The sequence below is a fragment of the Plecotus auritus genome (assembly GCF_963455305.1).
Source record: "Plecotus auritus genome assembly, chromosome: 9".
In the NCBI taxonomy this organism is placed as follows: domain Eukaryota; kingdom Metazoa; phylum Chordata; class Mammalia; order Chiroptera; family Vespertilionidae; genus Plecotus; species Plecotus auritus.
Window position 1 is genome coordinate 111,440,272 of NC_137783.1, and position 22,484 is coordinate 111,462,755.

Here is a 22,484-nt window from a genome sequence, read left to right on the forward strand (position 1 = left end):
GATTTGACCTGGTCATGGTGGCCAGGGCTATCTTACCAAAAGAAAAGCTGCCTGGGCTACGACCTGAGATGAGTAAGAATTCACCAGGCAAAGAGGGGAGGGGACAGCATGTATGAAGATCACCTGGCAGAAAGGAGCACAACAAGGAGGGACTTCAGGAAGATCAGTGGAGGTGGAGAGGGGGGAGAAGAGTGGCTAGGACAGTATGATGAGGCAAGCAAGGTAGGCAGTGGCCTGGCAGTGGGCTTTATCCCCAAAGGAATGAACATTAAAGGCTTTCAGTAGGCAGGTGACCTGGTCAGAAACAGACAACCACTCTGGCTACAGCTTGTAGTAGAGACTGGAGGATGGATTCAGGGCTGTGGGCAGGCCCGTTAGGGAGCTCTTGAGCAGTTCAGGTAAGGACGTGGGCCAAGGTCACAGAGGATGGAGAGAAATGCACAGAGCTGAGAGATGCCCTTGATGGTGGGTTGGATATGATGTGTGGGATGGGGAAAGAGGGGTTGATCGTAACTCTTAGTTTTCTGGTTTGTGCAGGTGGATATATGTTGCTATTTGCTAGAAGGATCCCTGGAAGAGGACCACATCTGGGGGAGAAAATCCTAAATTCAGGCAAAATTTCTTGTAAATTATAATGGTTACAGGAATCTCAGTTGTTACCATCTATTCATTAAAAAAAATTAGTAAATGGGTGCTCTGTGCTGGGCCCAGGGCCAGGTGCTGGAGGTTAAAAGGAGGGAAGTTAACGTATAATGCACAATTGCACAAGGCAGTGGGGAAGACAGATGAAGATGGGCATTTTGATGTCAGACAGATATAGTTTGGTCTTGAGACCTGGCTCTACCTCTATCAACTGTATGACCTTGGGCTAATCACGTGACCTTTCTATGTCTTACAAACATCTGTAATATGGGACTTACATCCCTGTTACCTAGAATGTTGTGTAGATGTAGTGACAATATATGTAATGCCTTTAGCAAGTAATGCGCTCTGCATACACAAGTGCTTAATAACAAGCTGCTGTGTTGGTTCTCTAGGTAAGGCACTGTCACATGTCAGTGTATATAACCCTCACAGCGTCACGAGATGAGAATTACCACTGTATCCCATTTTTTGGATAAGTTAGCCCTGCTGATTGGCTACCCAACAGCTTTCTCCCCTCTTCCTCATGGTAAGAAAGTAGGTTTTGTTTGGGTATTCATTATTCCATATTCAGGAAAGCTAGCCTTCTCTGTTGCTTCAGGGGGTACACCCTGCTCTGTCTAAACTAGTCAAGGCAATTCCATTCCCCTACCCCAGTGACTGATTTAGGCAGTCATGTGGTACATTCCTAACCAGTTATGAACCCATCTAGTTGCCTGGGAATGTCCTGGTTTTAGCACTACTACCATAGTGCTGAGTCCCAGAAAACCTGTCAGTCCTGAGCAGACTGGGATGGTTGGTCACCTGACTAGCCACTGAGACCTGGGAAGACTTCTACAGGGAGGTCGAGTGGAGATGGTGGGGCATCTGGAAAACTATTCCGTGCTAAGAATGAATGGTAAGAACGTACGTAGGAGGACACGACTTTCTCTGCTGGGTGTCCTTGTTTCTGTGTGCGATGCTTGGAGCTGCTGCAGCCATCCTGCGGCCATGAGAGGAGACAGCAACATGCCGTGATGAGGAAAGGGGAAGTCCTGCACTAAGGACATCTGTTTATCTTGGGTTAACTCAGAGTTTCTCAAAATGATTTCAATGTGGAATTTTCAGTTTCTTCTTGTTTTTGTGAAGCCTGATTGATATCTCCCGGATGTTCCACAGAACACAGTTTGGGAAATGGTGAGGTACCAGACGAAGACCCGGAGCATGAGACCTCGGCATTGGGGGCCTCTGGATAGGAGACCACATGCCTTGGTTGCCTGTTGTCTGATGTGATTATTAATAGTGCCCCCTTTCCCTCTTCACAGCATCCCCGTTGGGGATCAACTGTGTGATCCCTCAGCTCTGGACAAGAGGAGGCCTTCGGGGGGGGAAAGGAAATGAGGGGCCCTTTAGGATGAGGGAGCAGTGCTTTCCCCTGGAAATGGAGCAGAATGGTGTGGCCAGAGTATGTGGGCTGGAGTGACAGTCGCCCACATCAGGAAGAATGGGGGCAGTCCTTGCGATGAGGAAAGGGAGATGGGGGTGGTGGTACAGGGTGGGCAGAAAAGAATAGTAGAAGCTTGCGGGCTGCGAGGTGGCCTGGGTGTGGTGACTTCACACAGCACCTGCAGCAGGTGTCCTCTGAGGCCACCACTTCCTGCATATTCCAGGAGGCAGGGTTGCCTGTGGAGTTGCCTGGGCAACAGAAATCTGGACGTGCAACCAATCTGGGAAGGCAGAGGCCTAAAAGAATGGAAAGAAGTTGCCCAGTCCTGAGTTTATTAATCCTGCCTTTGCCAGCCTTGCGTTTTTCTTTCGTTTGTCATCTGTCTCTGTCATTGGATCAGAAGTGTTTTGTTTTTTGGGTTTTTAAACTTTTTAATTGATGAGAGAAAGAGAGAAACGCTGATTTGTTGTTCCACTCATTTATGCACTCATTGGTTGCTTCTTGTATGTGCACTGACTGGGGATTGAACCTGCAACCTTAGCATATCAGGATGACACTCTAACTAACTGAGCTACCCGGCCAGGGCCCGGAAGTTTTCTGAGGTCAGGTACTAAATGTGCTCTGCCCACAGTTGTATCCAAGCACTTCCTCATCCACAGTAATGGCTCAGTAAATATGGGTTGTGTAAATGAATCTCAGAGGGAGAGAAACATTTTTCTAAACCCTTTGTATAGAGGACCAGAAGGGCATTTAATACTTAATGAGCCTCTACTATGTGCCGTGGCTTGCCAACAGGTTACCAACTTTAGCTCACTCACCTCTCGAGAGAGATCATGGATGGGCTAATCAAAACCCCATTCATCTTCTGAAGCCCTGTTCAAACCCCTCATCCACCAGGAAACCTTCCCCTTCTGAGCCACTTCCTCTTCGCTGAGCATCCTCTCCTCTGAGCTTTATAAAACCCAGCACCGTGCACATGGCATTTCATCAGACCACCACCCACTTGCCTGTAAACACTTTAAGAACAGAGGCTACATTTCTGTTTCCACATCTCCTCCGCAGCATCAAGAGCTGAACTGAAAAGAAAAAAACAACAACTCACAGACTCCTGGGTAGCTGTTAATTGATAGTTTTATCTTTAACGCTGGTCCTAGCAGACCTTGACTCATCAGGCTGGCAGTCAGTTCCTGCTGCTCTGTGTAGTCGGTCTCAGATGCTTTTTCCTCTGCGACAGAACACCTGACAAGTAGTGTCTTAAACAGTCAGATCAGCCCAGCCGGGTGTGGCTCAGCGGTTGAGCATCGACCCAGGAACCAAGAGGTCACCAGTTCGATTCCCGGTCAGGGCATATGCCTGGGTTGCGGGCTCCATCCCCGGTGGAGGGTGTGCAAGAGGCAGCCAATCAATGATTCTCTCTCATCATTGATGTTTCTGTCTCTCCCTTCCTCTCTGAAATCAATTAAAAAAACACACACACAAACAGATCACTTAATCCCACATAAGGAGAGGTTTCTATCTCTCTCTTCCTCTCCCTTCCTCTCTGAAATCAATTAAAAAAAAAACAAACAGATCACTTAATCCCACATAAGGAGAAGAGGTCTGCAGGCAGTCAGCCCAAGGCTGGGGCAGTGCTTCTAAGGTGCCATCAGAGGCTGACTAGTGGTGGCTCTTTGCTCTGCCACTCTTAGCCTGCTGGCTTGTTGCCTCAGGCACAAGATAGCTGATGAAGTTTCAGGGGTCACATCTGTATTTCAAGCAGGAAGATGGGAGAAAGGGCTGAGGCCAGCCCAAGTGTCCTTTGGATCTGAAAAGCAAAAGTTTTCCTAGAAACCTGTAGCAGACTTCCACCTCACCTTATTGGCCACACTGAATAAGGAAGCCCGAGAAAACATCTTTTTAGGTTTTCTAGAATTATTCAGAAAAGAGCCTCTATAGTTAAGGGAACAAAAGAAAAATGTTTTATTTTTTTTAATTGATTTGAGAGAGAGTGGTCAATTTGTTGTTCCACTTATTTGTGCATTCATTGGTGGCTTCTTCTATGTGCCCTGACTGGAGATTAAATTTGCAACCTCAGGATATTGGGATGACACTCTAACCTGGCCAGGGTGGTTTGAGAATGTGTGTTGGATTTGTCCATGAACAATGACTGCTATGCATTCTATTGAAGGAAGAGAGAAAAATTTAATAAGACTCATCATTCAAACTGGCCATTCTGAAATCTCCCCATCCCAAGCTGGACCCTGCTCAGATTTATTTGTTCCCAGAGAGACATTCTAAGTTCTTGATTATATGTGAACACAGATGCCTACAGACATAAAAGGCACAGTCCTTTTATGCCCTTCAGGGCCATACAGTCAGGTGAGGAGGATGTGAAGGGCTGGCAGAGATAAAACAACCATCTCAGCGATGTGTGCTATGAACCGTGCACAGAAATACATGAAAGGAGGACAATATAACTCTGGTTAGGGTTGGCCAGGGAAGACTCCCCAGAAGTAGTGACATATGAAGTTGAAATAGCAGTTAAGTATATGAAGAGTGGGCTGGGAAGGGCTTTGCACATAGAAGAAAATGCATGGGCAGTGGCATGGTGGTGGGAAGAGAGCATAGCACATTTGGGGAGCATCAGAAAGTCCCATTTTGCTGGAGTGTAGATCATCCTGAAGGAGAGATCAAAGGCATGGTGTGTGCTGCTAAAGGCTCAGGACTGCAGTGTTGGTGCCTGGGTAGATGGCAATGCCCTTTTCTGAGACAGGAATCATTGAACTTAGTAGGTATTGCTGACTTTGGGGGCCTCAAGCTGCTCTTACTCTACTTGATTTTCCAGAACATTCTCACCTGCTCTGTTGACTTCAGTTGCCATCTTATGATTCCTAAATCTACACGTGCTGTTCAAATCTCTCTTCTAAATTTCCAACCTGCATATCCAGTGTAGCTTTTGCTACATGACAACCATGACCAAAATCTAGTAGCTTAAGACTAGAACCATTATTTAGTTCCTGAATCTATAAGTTGGCAGCTTGTTTGGGCTCAGAAATTAATGCCTCCCTTAAAGATGTAAAGGCTACAGGGGTGGTGGCTCCCATTATATCCCTCATTTAATCCACTTGTGTCAGTGTCTGCAGGAACTGTTTGGATCCTTTTGGATCATGTGGTTATCAGGATGCCCACATGATCCAAGTGGTAGCCTCCATGCAGCTCTCTTGCTGGATGTAGTATCTTTATTGGGACAGATCAGCACAGCCTTGGGCACTTGTCTTTAACCCTGTCAATGTGTTCTTTTAATCCCCATGGGTAAGGTAAGGAGAACCAAAAGCAGTTCACATATATATGGGAATAGTAGTAATCATTCACAGTTGTGCTCAAAGACTATGATAACTGTCCTGTTCTGTCACAATAAAGTCTACAAAGGCCTTTGTCATCTTGACTTTCTGCAGAACATCACTCTTGTTCACTATATTGATGACATCATGCTAATTGGACCTGGTAAACAGAAATATGGTATTAATCTGAATGTCTGAGTAAGACATACACTGAGTGGCCAGATTATTATGATCTCTGAACGCATAATAATCTGGCCACTCACTTTTCTTCTTTTGAGTACCTCATTTATTTGATATCAAAGATACTATAAATCGTGCACCTGATCAGTTTTCCCCTTTGTACTGGCTGGTAGAAAGCTCAGGGCAAATAGGTGGTTGATCTTCAGCAAAAGTCTAGAATACTTTTGGTACCCATTTGAGATACAAATACACTGAGTGGCCAGATTATTATGCGTTCAGAGATCACAATAATCTGGCCACTCAGTGTATATGTGCCAGAGGATGGGAGATAAACTTTACAAAGATTCAAGAGTGTGCTCCAGCCAAAACCGGTTTGGCTCAGTGGATAGAGCGTCGGCCTGCGGACTGGAGGGTCCCGGGTTCGATTCCGGTCAAGGGCATGTACCTTGGTTGCGGGCACATCCCCAGTAGGGGGTGTGCAGGAGGCAGCTGATCGATGTTTCTCTCTCATCGATGTTTCTAGCTCTCTATCCCTCTCCCTTCCTCTCCGTAAAATACCAATAAAATATATTTTTTTAAAAAAAGAGTGTGCTCCTTAGGTGAAGGCTTTAGGGCGTCTTGGTCTGAGGCATGCTGGGACATCCCTTCTGAGGGAATGAACAAATTATCATCCCTTATACTCCTTATCGCTAAGAAACATACATGTTTGATGGGTCCTTTGGATTTTGGAGGCAGTATATGCCACTTTGAGAATACTATCCCAATCCACTTATCAGGTAGTCAGAAGTCTAACAATTTCAAATGAGGCCCAGAGTAAGGGATGGTTGTGCATTAGGTTGCAGCACAAGCTGCTCTGCCCCTTGGAGATAGGGACATTGAGCAGAGTCTCTGACAAGCCCCAGGAGGAGATGCATGGCACAGAACCTCTAGCTAGGCCATGCCTTCTGCAGCAGAGAGCTCTACATTCAAAAAGTAGCTCCTGCCCACCCAGCGTGGCTCAGTAATTGAACATCTACCTATGAACCAGGAGGTCACGGTTCAATTCACAATCAGGGCACATGCCTGGGTTGCAGGCTCCGTCCTGTGTGGGGTGTGATTCTCTCTCATCATTGATGTTTCTGTCTCTCTCTCTCCCTCTCCCTTCCTCTCTGAAATCAATAAAAATATATATATATTTTAAAATGTAGCTCTTGATGGACCACTGGGCCCTATAGAAACTGACCAGCCGATGGACACCAACTAATTATGCTAATGAGCTGGGCTTTGTTAGATCCATCAAGTCATGAGGTCAGGGAGGCACACCAGCAGTCCATTTCCGTTGTATGGTGGAAGGGCACGTTCCAGCCCGAGGAGGTCTAGAAGGCACAAACAAGTTACGTGAGCACGTAGCTCAGAGCCCCATGTCACATAATCTGTTGTATTTGGTGCCTTTCCTGCAGCTCACACTTAGGGCCTCAGAGGGGCTTCTCTATGACCAGATAATGGAGAGAGAAAACATCCAGGCCTGGTTTATGGATGGGGAGGCTCACCTATAAGTTTGTGTGAGTCAAAAATGGCCTTTTGCTGCATGATAGCTCCAGGCAAGGGTGGCCCTGAAAGGCAGTATAGAAGGAAAATCCTCCTAGTGGGCTCAGCTCCGAGCAGTGCTTTCAGTGGTCAGCATTTTATGGAGTGAAGAGTGGTCTACGGTAGAGGTATACATTTCCAAACAGCGGTGAATCACTGGCTGTCTGGTCAGGGGCTGGAAGATGAAGGAAAAGGCATATGGATGGACCTACGAGGGGTGAGTACCGAGTGTGAAGATGTTTGTCTTACACCTCTGCTCATGAGGAAGCATCCACCTCAGAGGAAGCACTCAACAGCCAGGTGGGCAGGATGTCTTCTCTGGTGGGCGTCCACTGACTTCTGTCCTTAGCCACTCCAGCGCTGGAGCAGTGGACTCACGAATGGAGTAGTTGTGGTGGCCGGGATGGAGACTGTGCCCTGGCCCAACAGCATGGGCTCCTGCTCACCAACGCTGATCTCGCTGCTGCCTCTGCTGATTGTCTAACTTGCCATCCACAGAGTCCCCAGTGTGGCTTCATTCTCTGAGGGCATCAAACAAGTTGATTACATTAGATCCTTTCCAAACTGGAGGGTGTAGTGATTCTTTCACAGGACCCACTGGTCTGCCTATAGACTATGTCACCTGGAAGTACCTGGCCTGAAAGACTCAGAGAGGGTCCTGTCTGGGTGCAATATGTGTCCAACCAATGGCTATTATGTGGTGCTCTGTCTCATCAGTTGGAATACAGAGGTCCAGGGACCACGTAGAAGGAGGAGAGGCCTCTTTCACCATCGTTTACAGTGGCCCAATTGCAGAAGTTTGGTTTTATGTTCCTACAACTTGAGACTCTGTTGGAAAGAAGTTCTGGTTCTCAGGGAGGGGCAAGTTCTCCCACCGAGGGACACAGGAGAGTTCCACATAACCCGAAGCTACAACCACCACCTGGTCACTTTTGGATCTTCATACCAGTGGTTCAGAAGGAAAAGTGGATTTACGATGGTGGGAGGGTATAATCAACCCTGATTTTCATGAAGAGGCAGGGTTGCTGATACTTTGTGGGGCAGAAGGAGAAGTCTGGAGCCCGGAATCCCCTAGGATGCCGCTTGGTGCTTCTGTGCTCAGTCATGATGCTGCAGGGACAATGAGGCATCCTTGACCAGGCAAAGGCAAGACCACCAAGGGCTCAGACCCCTCAGGGACAAAGGTCTGGGTCATTAACCCTTGGCAAGCAGCTAGACCAATTGAAGTGCTAGCAAGGGCGAGAGAAATTTAGACTGGGCAGTGACAGAGGGAAATGACAAGTACCCGCTAGACATGCAAATTCAAACAACAGCTGAGACACCATTTCTCACCCATCAGATGAATATACATCCTATAGTTGGACAACAATTTCTCTTGGTGAGTCTGAGAAAGACACATTCACACATTACTAGGGGGAGTGCAAAATGGTACCACCCCTATGGAGGAGATCTGGCAATACCTAGCAAAACGACAGGTGTTTACCCATTTCCAGAAATCTCTCCCTGGAACATGCACTGGCTCCAACCTGAATGGACACTGGCACAGGACTGCTCCCTGCAGTACTATTTGTATTAGCAAAAGGACCAGGGAACATCTTCTTTGTAGCAGTTCTTGGGAAGGGGCTGGAATTCGGACAAAACTCCGGGTGATTTATTTGTTTCTCACTAATGTGAACTGAGTGCCTGCTATGTGCTTGGTAGTTTACATATGCCACTCCTTTAAACTCTTTAACAACCCTGCATAATTTTGGAAGCAAATTTGTATCTGTGATCTTGAACATGGAAATTCTAAGAATGTATCATGAAAACATAACCCAAAATGGCAACCATTCTTTATGCACAAAGATGCTTACTGCAGTGCTATTTTTCAGAGTTATTTTACAAAAGAGCTTATAATAGTATCGACAATCCTCAGCTCTACACGTTCCTGTTCCAGTCTGATCTCCAAAATGCAACTCCTTTGGGCCATTTCTGGTTTTATATCTTTGAGAGTTTTCTTCTATATAATTTTTTGAAAGAGAGGGAGTGAGAGAGAGAGAAACATTTATGTAATAGAGAAACATCTATTGGTTGCCTCCCACATGCGCCCCAACTGGGGATTGAACCCTGACCGGAAATCAAACTCTCCACCTTTTGGTACCCAGGATGATGCTCCAACCAACCAAGTCCCACTGGCCAGGGCTATATCTTGAATTAGTGTGCTTTTGTGACTGTGCAATTATTAAATTTCGATGTTGTGTATTGACTTCCTGCTATAGGTTAGACTAGGACCTTTTCAAGAGCAAAGACTACTTTTTATTTCTCTTTAGAGCCCCAGGACCTAGCCTTGGAACTGGCAGGGAGTGAGTATTAAATAAATATTATTAAATAAAGGAATGTCCTGGGTGGTCAAGGGAAGGGAGAAAATTGGAAGCAGAGAGAAGATCACTGGCAAAAGGACAGAGGACCCTTCTTCCTGACTAACAGGATCCTGATCTAGTTCAGGGTGGCTATGTCCCCAGCTAAAATTGATCACCATCCACACTCCCTTGCAGCATGTGACCTCTCTAAGCCAAAGTGATGTAAGTAAAAGTTACTGAGTAGAGCCTGGGAAAACTTTCTGAAGGAAACTGGAGGCAGCTGGCATATCCTTAGGTTCTTTTCACTTTCATTCTTTTTTAAAAAATTTCTTTATTGATTAAGGTATTACATATGTGTCCTTATCCCCCTACCCCCCCCCACTCATGCCCTCACCCCTCTTTTGTCTGTGTCCATTGATTAGGCTTATATGCATGCATACAAGTCCTTTGGTTGATCTCTCTACCTTCATTCTTTCTTCCTGGTACAAGGATGTGATTTCTGGATACTTAGCAGCCATATTGCAACCACATTCTAAAAATGGAGAACCAAAGCATTACAGGGAGCTCATTTTTGAAGACATCACTCAATTCTACACACTCCCTGGACTGCCTATATCTAGACTTCACGTTATCTGAAACAAGTAGTGCTTTTACTTAACATCATGCAACTGGTCTTTCTGTTGCTTGCTGCTTCATGCATTCTTAACAGAGGGAGACAGAAGAAGCATGCCCAAAAGCTGATGGTTATTGATGGTATAAGAGGATTCTGAAAATTTTTTAAAAAATATATTTTATTGATTTTTTACAGAGAGGAAGGGAGAGGGATAGAGAGTTAGAAACATCTATGAGAGAGAAACATCGATTCAGCTGCCTCTTGCACACCCCCTACTGGGGATGTGCCCGCAACCAAGGTACATGCCCTTGACCGGAACCGAACCTGGGACCCTTCAGTCCGCAGGCCGACGCTCTATCCACTGAGCCAAATCAGTCAGGGCCTGAAAAGTTTTTGTAATAAAAAGTTTAAAAGAACGATGGAAGTAAAAATACATATGAATCATTGTTGCAAATATGATTTCTAAAAAGTTTTGAGAGACATCTGAGCTTCAGAAGTGGTCGATGTATCTTGTGACAGTACACCTTAACCTCTAAAAGGTCTGTGATTCCATTGGTTGTCTTCCCTAATGTTTTCCAATGTGTTGACATTTAAATGGACATTTTGGTTTTTGAGGCTGGTACAAATACCTGTGAATTTTCTCTTTTCTTTTTCACCAGGAGGGGATCATTGGCATGGCAACCTCCTCAATATCCACGAGGGAAATAAAACCACTCCGTAGAATTTCTTATTTAAACAAAGAGTTGGAGAGTTTTGCCTCCTTTAAATTAATAAACTAAAGGGGAGCTAAGAGCAGCAGTTGGTGGCTCCATGTGGAGCTCAAATATGAGGCAAAGTTAACCTTCAAGGACCGGACGTGTCTTGTGCTGGACCTCACACCTTGTCAGTCCAATTTTGACTTCAGCCATTGCTACAGCAACCAGATCTGTTAGGCGTAACCCAACAGAGCTGCTGGGCCTCAGCTGCACTGTGTTTCCCTCACTCTCTGCTCAGGGCTTCTCTGAAGCCACAATGGGAAATGCCTATAGGAACTCACAGGCCCTCATGCATGTGAGCTCCAACTGTGGGAGGACTTAACACCCCAAAGGGCAACACTTGACTAGTAGGGTATGAGAACCCGTGGATAAATGCTCCCCAATTCTGAGATGCACCTCAAAAGGTGCCATGGGATCAAACCAACTCATAGGCTCAGCCTTGCACTGACTCTCTCTCCTTCTCTGGGGCTGCTTCCCCACTTCCTACAGTGACCAACTCATTCCAGTGTGCTTGAACTTTCCTGAGTTTTAGCACTGAAAGTCTCACATCTTAGGGATGTGAGTCCCAAGTAAGCAAGGATGGCTGGTCACCTTACCAGTTTCTCACTCCTGCACCCTGAAATCACCTCCCAAATAAATCCCCTTCAGGCAAGTCCTTGTCTCACGCTCTGTTTTCAGAGGGAACACAGGCAGTGGCAATTCATTTGGTCTCATTGGGGTACCTGCCTGTTTCTGAGATCTGTTTCTAATCAGTTCAAAATAAGGACATCAAGTTGCAACTGGCTAAAAACATCGACAGAGCATCCAGAAAAACTGCGTTTTGTTTGCTGTTCTTGTGGATTACTGTTTTGTGGCTTTTGCCAGATGTTCAGGGGTATGAACCCAGAGAATACAGGTGGAGTCTTATCTATGAGCCTGCCAGCAATCAGAACAGACGAATAGCTCCTGTGTTTCTGGCTCCTGGAATGGATGTTTCTAGTTTCTGGGTTAGAATTTTATCTGATTTGAAGCTGACATGTTTTCTTTTCAAATTAAGGCACATCTAAGTGAATTTTCCCTACAGGCTCCAAAAGGCAAACCTGTGGACCAGACTAAGGTTATTTTCCTCAGAAGCAGGGAACTACTGCTCCCTAGCGGATAAATACGTGTATGATGGTTCAGGAAAGCTCAGGGCAAGGGTGTGTTTTCTGAATGTATGCATGGTTTTTTCTCCTTAGGGAAAAAAGGCCCCTGCTTAGCTTTTAGATTGCCCAATAATTAAATTATTGTTTCTGCTGTTGTGTAAATGAAAGATTGGCTCCCTGTGTAAAAGCCCAGCTGCACTGTGTTTGAATTGATATGAATTGAGGGATGGGAGTGGGGAATCCAAGGTGTTGAAACCCCAATAGATTTTTCAGCTTGCTTGTTTCTGGAGGATTGGTCTGGACATACTATAGATGACATAGAAATGAGTTTGATATCAAAGTACTTTTGAATTATTTAGGCCTCTGTAAATTTGTAGAAAATACTTTTATAATGTCTCTCAACCTCAGTAGATTTCCTATTTGTATTGGTTTCAAGGGACCACTGAGTGCTTATATAAATCTAAGATAAAGGGAGTCAGTGTTTCCATGGGGAAAAATTAAGAAACCAAGTCACACCTCCAATACTTTAAATGTGCCAGCTCTTTATGAAAAGCCCTCCAGGATGAGAAAAAAAATAAAACCTTCTAAATAGCAGGACACCATGTTTGCAAGGAGAGTTGAGCTGTAAATTGCACTCTGTAATTTATGTTAATTCATTTAAATAGATTAAAAATTAGTCTTCAAAAGGATGAATCTTTAATGGCTTTTTACTTAAAAACAAAAACAAAAAACAGCTTCCAAGTGAAAAAATGAAGCTATTCAATAGAGTATTAAACCTTTTAGGCAAAAGGTAAATTTTACATTCTTATAAGAACAAAACAAAATATGTGTAAATAATCTTGGAAAAGAAACAGGGTTGTTAATACAAATTTAAACACTACTCCTGCTTTCAAGTCTAAGCCCTTAATTCAAAAATTTTGGATGGGAAATGGGAACAATGTAACTTATGGCTTCGAGGCTCCTGCAGAGTTCCAAATTAAACATGAAGATCAGGCCAAATGATATGCAAATTAACATAAAGCTGAAAATTGGTAGTCACAAAGATTTTAAGAAACCTTCAGGACTAAGACTTCTAAGCAAGGTTTAAAGAATACCGTTGCTCTGTAAAGCAAATATAAGGAAGCCCTTGATTCTCTCTGCCAAGTGTCCTTTGTGGGGCCGTGGCATCCTCCCAGGGTCTGTGAACTATGAGGCTTCCCTTTGCTGCTCTCATACAGGAAACCACCATCCAGCTTGTATTTTACTTGAGACAGATTCAGCATAGTCTTTATTTGAATTCTCTTGGGAACCCACACGCTCCCTCATTTCCTCTCTAGAGTTCCCTCTTTCTAAAGGAACCTAAACCTTGTTTAATTATGACAAGGTATACTCAAATCGCTGACATTGCTTTTCAACTTTTTAGTTTTACTCTCTTCAAGGGTGGTTTCCCACCTCTTCCCCAAGTCAAGGGAAACTGGCTGGCCTGCCTGAGAGTTCCGGATCCACCTTAGAAGACTTGGGTTGGAAGCGCTGGGTTTTCCGAGACGCCAGGGTGAAAATGTGCACCACGCCCCCTGGTGGTTGAGCTGATAGTGGCAGGCTAATGAGCAAACTCAGTTGCTGTAAACATCCTGGAGGAGCTCTTAAGTGTCTGGCTGAGGGCTGGAGCCCTCACTCTCCTTAATCAAACACCCTAGGCACTTTCCAGTCCCTACGCAACGCTGCTCTGCGAGTGAGAACCCTTCTACCTTCTCCTGCACACAAACACTTCAGGCAGTGTATCTCCGGAATGTTTCTCATGTTGCCGTTTCCTAAGGAAATATCTGGAACAATTGAGTTGTTTGAATTCTAAGAGAACAATGTTGGTGTCTGCTGAGTCAGTATCTTGTATTTTAATGAGCTCAGCCTCCCCTGCAGCACAGGCCAAGGGTGTGTCTTCCAAGGAAGGAAGAAAGGAAGGAAGGGCCTTCACTTCCCAGCTCCCTGGTGTGGACTAACTACTGATTCTGTTCAGCAACTCATACCCTCGCCCTTGTGGAGTGCCCTCTGAATGTTGGTTTTGTTTGACTGAAAGTCTTGCCAAAATCCTAAATTGCGGACCCTTGATCTCCACTGGTCTCTGAGAATCCTCATGTTCAGGAGGAAGAAAGTATTCTGGGTATGAACGTGCATTTTCTATGGTCCCTTTCAGTTTTAGAATTACTCTTAACAAGTGTAACAGAAGTCGTCAGGGCCAGAGTGGGGTTGGCTAGAACAGATGAGGTTTTGCAATTAGCTGCTGTTTGTGATTTGGAATTGGGGTAGGAAGGGAAAAGAAGGAAGTTAATATCCTTCTAATATTGCCTGTGTTCATCATTTATCAGATAGAGTTCTGCTTTATTTATTCCCCAGGTGTTTTGCAACAATGTGCCTTTTTCAACTAGGATATCAACAGACATAAAATGGAATGCTTTATTTCATCAAAGTGGTTCTTTCTGCTGAAGTTGATCATAAACTTTTAATGACCCCTGTGTGCCAGATTTTCTCTTTTTTAATTTAGGGAGAGAGAGAGAAACATTGATCAGTGGCCTCCTGCACACCCCCTCCTGGGGATCCACCCCGAAACCTGGGCACGTGTCCCTAAGGGGAATCGAATTGGCAACCTTTCCATGCACAGAACAACGTCCAAGCCACTGGGCAACACCAGCCAGGTCTGTATGCCAGATTTTTTTAAAAAATATGTTTTTATTGACTTCAGAGAGAGGAAGGGAGAGGGCGAGAGAGATAGAAACATCAATGATGAGAGAGAATCATTGATCGGCTGCCCCCTGCACACCTCCAACTAGGGATCGAGCCTGCAAGCCAGGCATGTGCCTTACACTGGAATCAAACCTGGGACTCTTCAGTCCGCAGGCTGATGCTCTATCCACTGAGCCAAACCAGCTAGGGCTGTATGCCAGATTTTAACTGGAAAAGAATTTAGGATTTATTGTAGCCAATTATGTGCAGACCTATGGACTCTATCCTATCAGGAGTACTAGTTTTCACTGCTTAATTAGAATAACCCCTTCTTTTCCCTAGTCTATTCCCTTCCCTTGTTCCTTCCCTTTGTTTTGTTCTTTGACAGTGAATTACGTAACCTCAGTGCCTCAATTGTAAAATTGGAGAAAAATATAACTTACCTTACAGGGTTATTATGAGGGCTAAATGACTACACATATTAAGTGCTTAGAATAATGGAGAACAAGGAGTGCCTAATACATAGTAAGTACCCAATACATTAGAGTTATTACTATGTCAAAAATTTTTCTTTATAGTTTGTGCTTTTTTTTTGTCTTAAGAAATACTTCCCCAATCAATAGAGAGCTATTGTTAAAGTAAGTTGACAGGGCTTGGTAACTGCTTGAGTTTCTGGTGGGGTGGTGCAGGGAGGATTTATCTAACACAGCTCTTGTATTTCTGGCTCAATCATTCAGGGCTTCAAGGATATTTGTGAGAAGTATAAGACATGAAACTTCTCAACTGTGAAAATGCCAGCATCACATCTAATGCCTTGGGAGGATTTCCTGGGCAAAGAAGACAACTTGTAGTAATATCTAGTCACAGAACAGCAAGGTGTGATTATAAAAGGTTTATTTCCTTAGATTATAACATTCATCAAGATTAAATTGCATTTTACAGACTGTTCCTGCTGACAGTGTGTAAAAGCATTGCTTTTTAATCACAGCGAAGTGTAGAGAGACTAGGGACTTATCTCAGGTAGTAGGTACATTTGGAGACAGGAAGCATACTTTGTGGTCAGACCCAGAAGATCCCTTAGATGTCTTGGGGGATGTGAGCACTAACATAAGCCACACACAGACCCTGCGTCCCTCCCTTCCCAATTCCCCATGCAGAACCAGGCACCAGGCAGGGCAAGGTTACAGCTCAGCAGTGAGGAGCAGCAGGACCAGGAGGCTAGGCAGCAGCAGAATGAATGCAGAACTTCCTTTCGTTCCTGCAATGGGAGGAAGAGAAGGAAAGGTTTGGTTTCTCTATGGTGTTTCTTAAGACATGGGCCTCCCAAACTTTTCAAGCTTCCCCCAAGGATCAAAACACCACCAGTGTGAGCCCTAGGGGTTCCTTTTACTTAGCCAGCAATTAGACTCTCCTTTTGCCTTTCAGGGGCTCCTGAAATACTCAGAAATACCAGAAAGGGAATAGACTGTGAGAACACATCCTTTCGGGTCTCTGAATTTAAGGTCACGTTGAGTGGACTGAGTTCTCAGGGCTATGGGCCCCTCACACCCTCCCATCCCCACTTCTCAGGCCCCTGTGCTCCCAGCCACATGTGCCTCAGTAAGAAAGGCTTTTCCCACATGGGACCTGCAGTTCCCTGGCCACTGTGGGAGCCCCTCCATGTTTGTCTTTGTCCACTTAGGAATATGTTTCTGGATCTGGACCTCATGAACATACATCTTTTGCAGCAACATATATACTCTATTCTAGTGTTAACTAGAGTTCAGTCTTTGGGTGGGATCTGGCCTCCTCTCCTGGGGTTCTCAGCTCAGTCTGCCTGAATTTGAATGAACATCAAGCACCGCGACTGAGATGGGAGGGCAGCACCTTTCCTCTGCTGGATTGTTTGCCTGGTTGTCCTGTTTTTATTAGGCTTGATCCAAATTCAAAATTTCTACAGGTAAAAGCTCAGAGTCCCCCAGTAGTCACTCTCTGCAGTCCCTTTCTACCTCAAACCTTTCTCTTGTTTCCAGCAACCTTTCAGGGCATAACGACTAATTTGGTTGAAACTTGCTGGATACTCAGTCCCTCTGCAGCTCAGATCCACTTCTGGCTGGACTATGGCATCTCAACAAAACCTAACTTACTTCAGCAACAACTGCTGAAGCCCTGATTCAAGCCAGGCATTGATGACAGGCCCTGGGTGCAGAGGGAGCAGGAAGACAAAGTCTCTGGCACTAAAGAGATCACCAAACTGTAAACAAATTATTACCATAGAGATGGTGAATGTATGGTTGAGATGCATACAAGGTTCTCCACAGGGGCAAAAAAAAGAGTATTTGTTAAGCAATACCGATATACCCGGCAATAAGTTAAGAACTTCTTTAATTCTCACAGACACACTACTGAAGTATTACTATTTGTATCCTCATTTTACAAATGAGGCAGTTGAAACATAGATTGCTCAGGTAACTTGTTCAAATTCACAGAACTAATGGTTGTTGAGCCTGAATTACCACTGAGGTTGCCTGACCCCAAACTTTTGGCATGGAGCATGGTACAATATTTAATTTTGCCTGAGAGTATCAAGGAAGGCTTATAATGAGAAATGATATCTGAGCAAATGAAAGATAATTACTTTACTAAATTGATAGTGTCTTAGATTGGGTGAAATATGACATGAAGTCAGAGATTTCAGGCCAGAAGGAATGATAGGTGTAAATGCAAGGAAACCTGAGAGCCAGGACACCTTGGGAAAGGTTGGGTAAAGTGAAGGCAACCCTTGGTGGCACTTTCTCACCCATCACAGGGCTGGACAGGTAACAGCTTTCCAGCCACTACTGATATGTCTTCACTCATATGCCTTCACTGATGGTTTTACCATCTCTAACCTTCATCAGTCTAGGTATCATCCTGTGCATGTGGTCTACTATGTGGCCCATTGGTGCAAAGTCTTTCTGTTCTTTGATTTCCTCAGCTCCAACACTATTCACCTGCTCCTCAATCTAACCAACCACTGCTATGGAAATGTCCTCCAACCAACACAGAATCTGTAAACTACCCACACCGGAAGTCTCAAGGCCCACCATCCTATTTTCTAACCATATTCCCTCTCCTCTCTTTCTCCTAGAACATCTCATAGACAACACCAGTTTCCCAACTTCCCTGGATCACCACAGCCCCCTGCTCAGTTCAGGCACCCTCATCTCCTGGCAGGATAACTGCAGTGGCTATATTGTTCTGCCTGAGAACAGGTCTCCCAACTCCCCTAAACCTTTCCTATACCCCCTGACATACTAGTTTCCAAAACTCATGTTTCCTGGTGCCCAGCAGATCTTTCTGACCTTTTTGCACAGCAGGGAAGTTAAGAGTATGGCCGGACTAGGGACTGCCTGAGCTGCTCTCTATTCCAGGACATCAGCCCTGTAGTTTAGGAACCTAATACTCATCTGCAATTGGTTGAAGGGCCCGTTGTGCTCTGCCCTGGTGGTCTCTGGTAGCAGAGAACTCCCTCTTCTATTTCAGGATGTCCCCACCACTCCCACCTGGAACATAGTCCCAGACTTACCTGAGCTGTTGATATAGAAACAATTGTAATTACTCTTAGATATTTTGGGCTTGTCAAGTGAAATGTAATTGTTATTTTTGATGACTTGCTCATACACTTCGTAGCCTGGAATTAGCACTTCCTCTTCTGATGGAGTGAAAGAGAACATTTTAATTTTAATACCCAAGCAGGTTTTGATGGTAAACAGTGTTCCCTTAAGATTGTCAGTAAAACCTATAGCTATATCTTTAGAGAGAGATGATGAGGTAAATTGGCCAAAACGTACATCTCCTCTCCCACTGTAATCAAACTTTGTCTTACAGCCTCTATAAACTGTATAACACGTTTTCTTCTCTGGCAAGAGGAGCTGAAGAGCTCTTGTCAAATAATAATGGAAGGCTTTGAACTGAAAGTTATTTGTATTTTGATGGAAGTTTCTTACAGCTTTGTTAAATTCTATTGCAATAACTCCAGTATAGGCCACTAGAGCTATTCCATGGGAATCATTGAGTCGTTTTGAAGAGTCTATTTTGTTCTTTATTTCCTCCCATTTTGTCTTTGCCTTTTTCCATTCTGTGTTTAAAATTGTATTCACTTCAAGTTCTTCTTTTAACAGCTGGGGTGCTTTTGCCTCCATTTCTTCAGTACAGCCCTCATACTGATCATCAAATGCATTGACAGCCATGTCTAGCTCACATGAATTAGCTGGTTGTACCCGCCCGGTCACCTGTAGAGAAGAAGTAGTGTTCTTTGACTCATTTGCAAGTACTGGATGCTGCCCAGAGCCCACAGTCTGGACTTCTTGCTTAGCATGAAATTTGACATGTTCCTGTCATAGCACTCATGTATGGTACACATATGAAGACAATCTTATGCCATGAGTAGTGTAAAAAGAAAAAAATAGGCTTGGTTATTCTGTTTAGTTTCCCGATATTTAAAATAATCTTTTCAGACTCATGTTCTCTAAATGGCTTTAGCCTCAGACTCAACTGTGGGAACTCTACACTTTTAAAGATGTGAGGGAAAAGCAGGTCAGCAGGATGTGAGTGGGAGGGGGTGATATATATTACCTGTTGTGTTAGCCATTGAGTTAAGATCAAAAAGCAAACTGCTGTGGCTAGAAGTGAAGTCATCTCCAAGTTCAAAACTAACTGCAAAAAAAATATAAGATAATGAAAGTGAGGTGTGAACATTAGTTCCACAGTGAGTGTGCTGATGACTCGGTCCCTACTGCAAATCTGGAAGCCCCAGCTCCTATATACTCTGCTTTCTGCACAGCTAACAGGACTTCTGTCTGGGTCCTGCACACAGGGAGAAGTGAATCAGTAGGGAGCTGGTAAAGAAACAATTAATCCTGGTCATAGGCAGAGCTGGGTGTCACTCAGATGGCCAGTGAGAAAAACAAATCACATTTTAGTGGATCCTTCACAAGCCCTGACCTTTTACTCCCCTTAAAAAATTACTATGAGTTGTAAGTTTTCTCTCTTGGGCTGCGACCAGCACAGCTGGAGAGCGGACGAGTCCTAAATAGGGGTGGCTGGGAATTGAGAAAAGGAAAATAAAGATACGGACACAAAGAATTTAAGTAAAGCTGGGGCCAGGTGGGACACTGCCCTTGGATAGAGAGACAGTGACCCAGGGCTAGTGCAGAGTGTTTATTATATTCAGCATGATACCAGGAAGTTTTACTAGAGTTTAAGACAAAGGAAATTATGTGAAATCATGGTTAAAGATCAAGCTGCAATTCTTCATTCTTGTGGCTTCTTTGTAATTGTCACTCCTGACTGAGCCCAGATAATTGCATCCATTCCTGGTGCCTGGCTGAACTTAGATAATGAAAACCACCCTCTGGTGCCTGAGCTAAAGGTCAGGCTGACCACACACCTGCCTCTGGCAAGGTATGTTTCCAGGATGTGGCTCTGTCCACAATCAGCTTGTGTGCCTTCCCAGGTGCTCTCTACAATGAGTCCTTTCACAAATGTGTCGGTTATGTGTATTTTTTAAGATCGTCTCAGTTTTGTTAATCCGGGGCTCAAACTTAAGTCAATACATCTGAACATCTCTCAGTGTTGTCAACTTTTACTTCTATAAGGGAGAGCTAACATGCATGGTAGCTTTCACGGGGCTCTTGGTTTGAAGGAAAGGTAGAAGTTGGTGTGGGGAAGGGGGAAAATAAGTATATTCCTATTCTGACCTGAAGATCTAGGCTTGACTAACCACAGGAAGGGGGAGGGCACTTTTGCACAAGGGACCATGAGACACAGGGACCAACAGTACTGCCTCAGGATTCTGGGATATAAATTGCACAATCTAAGATTAAGGTTTTAAATTTAAGAGGGATGAATAGACAGCATGTCTGCCCTTCGATATGGTTCTCTATTTGCCAGGTCTGACCTCACCTCCCTATCTAGAATATTTCTTACACAGACCTGGTTTTGTGGCTTTGGCTCTTGATATAACTGCCACTATAGCAATCACCTCTGGCTTCAGGTATTCTTCCAGTCCCATCCAAATACCAGTCTCTCCTCAGGGGCCCTCCTGGTTTCCTCACACTCAGAGACCCTTCCCCTTCAAAGAATATAACCGAGTTGTCAGTTACCTGATTTCCTGGAGATCCTTTGTGATTCAGTCCTGGTCCGTCTTTGATAGAAGTGCCTGAGAAGGCAGTGCTCTGGCCTTTTTATTTGGGGGAGAGATGTACTTTCAGTTTCAGATTATATTTGTGTTTCTTTGGTGGGTTTTTTTTTCTTTCCCCCCAGAACCCTGTGCAGACTTTAGGAGCAGACTTCCCCACCTCAATGTGAGGGGGAGGCGGGGGGGGCGGGGGGGGCGGGGGAAATAACAAACTCAAGTGGCTAATGTCAATCATGCCTGATATATCCCCTCTCCCCACCCCCACTGCAGCTTTCTTTCTTTCCTTTTTATTTTTTTTTTTTAGAACATCATAAATTTTTAATCCTTTCTTTATAGGTTACCTAAGGCCACTTTTGATTAAGAAAAGTGTAGTAAGTTAGTAACTGCCACAAGCAAATGCCAGGTGGTGGCCCATATCAATTTTCCACAGAGTCCTGCTTTGCGGGGTGTCTGAATGCACTGCTCGGAGTCTCTGCTCACACTTGCTGGAATCAATCATACCAGATTTTAGTGCACAGGTCGCTTTTCCCCATATTTTTTTTTGTAAACTCTTCAGCATTCTTACAGAATTTTTTACGGTCTTTAGAGTATTCTTCAGCTAGATCAGCCCGAAGGGGGTGCTCAGGCTGGGGGTCATTCACCAGTCCTACGAGAGACTGGTTTCATTGCTGGCTTCCAGTTTTCAGCACTAATTACCAGCAGACAGACCTGTCTCTTTTCATCAATGTTGGTGCGATAGATCTTTGTTTTAAATGTAATCTTCAATGGTTTGAATGGGCATTCTGCTGGAAAGTTGATTTCCATTCTGAAGGCCCCCCTTATCATATAGAGGGTTGTCAGAAACAATAAGCCTTTGCCAAGTTAATAAATTAGCTTCAAAAATAAAAGGAGACATATGTACTACTATTTGTAATACTTCAAACAATAAAAAAATAAAACAATTACATGACATTATGTATTTAAAAACTAAATAAATAAATAAATAAATAAATAAATAAATAAATAAATAAATAAATTAGCTTCAGCAACCTGGATGTTACCGAAATTTTTTATTCCACATTTGCAGATTTATTCAAGCTCCTTCATCAGCCTCCTGCTAGCTGCCATCTTGGATCTGGTCACTTTCATTTTTTTAATAATAAATGTTTTATTGATTTTAAAGAGGAAGGGAGAGGTAGAGAGAGATAGAAACATCAATGAGGAGAGAGTATCATTGATTGGCTGCCTCCTGCACACTCCCTATTGGGGATTGAGCCTACAACCCAAGCATGTGCCCTTGACCGGAATCGAACCTGGAACCCTTCAGTCCTCAGGCTGATGCTCTATCCTCTGAGCCAAACCAGCTAGGGCCCCATCCAGCTTATATATATACTAGAGGCCCGTTGCATGAAGATTCATGCAAGAACAGGCCTTCTTCCTCCTGGCTTCGTTCCCGGCTGCCCGGGAGTCTGCAAGTCCTCACTTCCGGCCGCCCAGGAGCCTGCAAGTCTTCGCTCCCAGCCAGAGCACCGCTCCTGTAGCTCCCTCCACCCCCTCGCCCTTCCCCTCATAGCAGGTGTCCCACCCTGCCTGGCCGCTCCACACCTGCGTATGCAAATTAACTCGCTATCTTTGTAGGGTTGATTTGCATACTCACTCCTGATTGGTGTCATGGAGGTACGG

General features: G+C 44.5%; 1 protein-coding gene and 1 pseudogene across 2 annotated transcripts; both read right to left on the minus strand.

Moving 5' to 3' along the window:
* Positions 1 to 15,540: 15,540 nt before the first annotated feature.
* LOC308258216 (T-cell ecto-ADP-ribosyltransferase 2-like) lies at positions 15,541 to 20,839 on the minus strand. The gene is made up of 4 exons (XM_080688507.1): positions 20,788 to 20,839; positions 19,259 to 19,339; positions 18,210 to 18,915; positions 15,541 to 15,920 (listed from the first exon to the last, which is right to left on the minus strand). The coding sequence occupies exons 2-4, from the start codon at positions 19,319 to 19,321 to the stop codon at positions 15,844 to 15,846; spliced, it is 846 nt and encodes a 281-aa protein (XP_080544633.1). The 5' UTR covers positions 19,322 to 19,339; positions 20,788 to 20,839; the 3' UTR covers positions 15,541 to 15,843.
* A 490-nt stretch (positions 20,840 to 21,329) lies between these two features.
* LOC308257751 (ubiquitin-conjugating enzyme E2 L3-like) lies at positions 21,330 to 21,929 on the minus strand (annotated as a pseudogene). Its single transcript has 2 exons — positions 21,863 to 21,929; positions 21,330 to 21,722 (listed from the first exon to the last, which is right to left on the minus strand). The product of its transcript is annotated as a ubiquitin-conjugating enzyme E2 L3-like (transcript).
* Between the last annotated feature and the right edge of the window lie 555 nt (positions 21,930 to 22,484).

Coding starts and splice junctions, on each gene's coding strand:
- LOC308258216 (XM_080688507.1), bottom strand. CDS start 19,321: ATGACTTCACTTCTAGCCACAGCAGTTTGCTTTTTGATCTTAACTCAA. Junction 18,916..19,258: donor CTCAATGGCTAACACAACAG/GTAATATATATC, acceptor TCTTCTCTACAG/GTGACCGGGCGGGTACAACC. Junction 15,921..18,209: donor TTTCTATATCAACAGCTCAG/GTAAGTCTGGGA, acceptor CTCCCATTGCAG/GAACGAAAGGAAGTTCTGCA.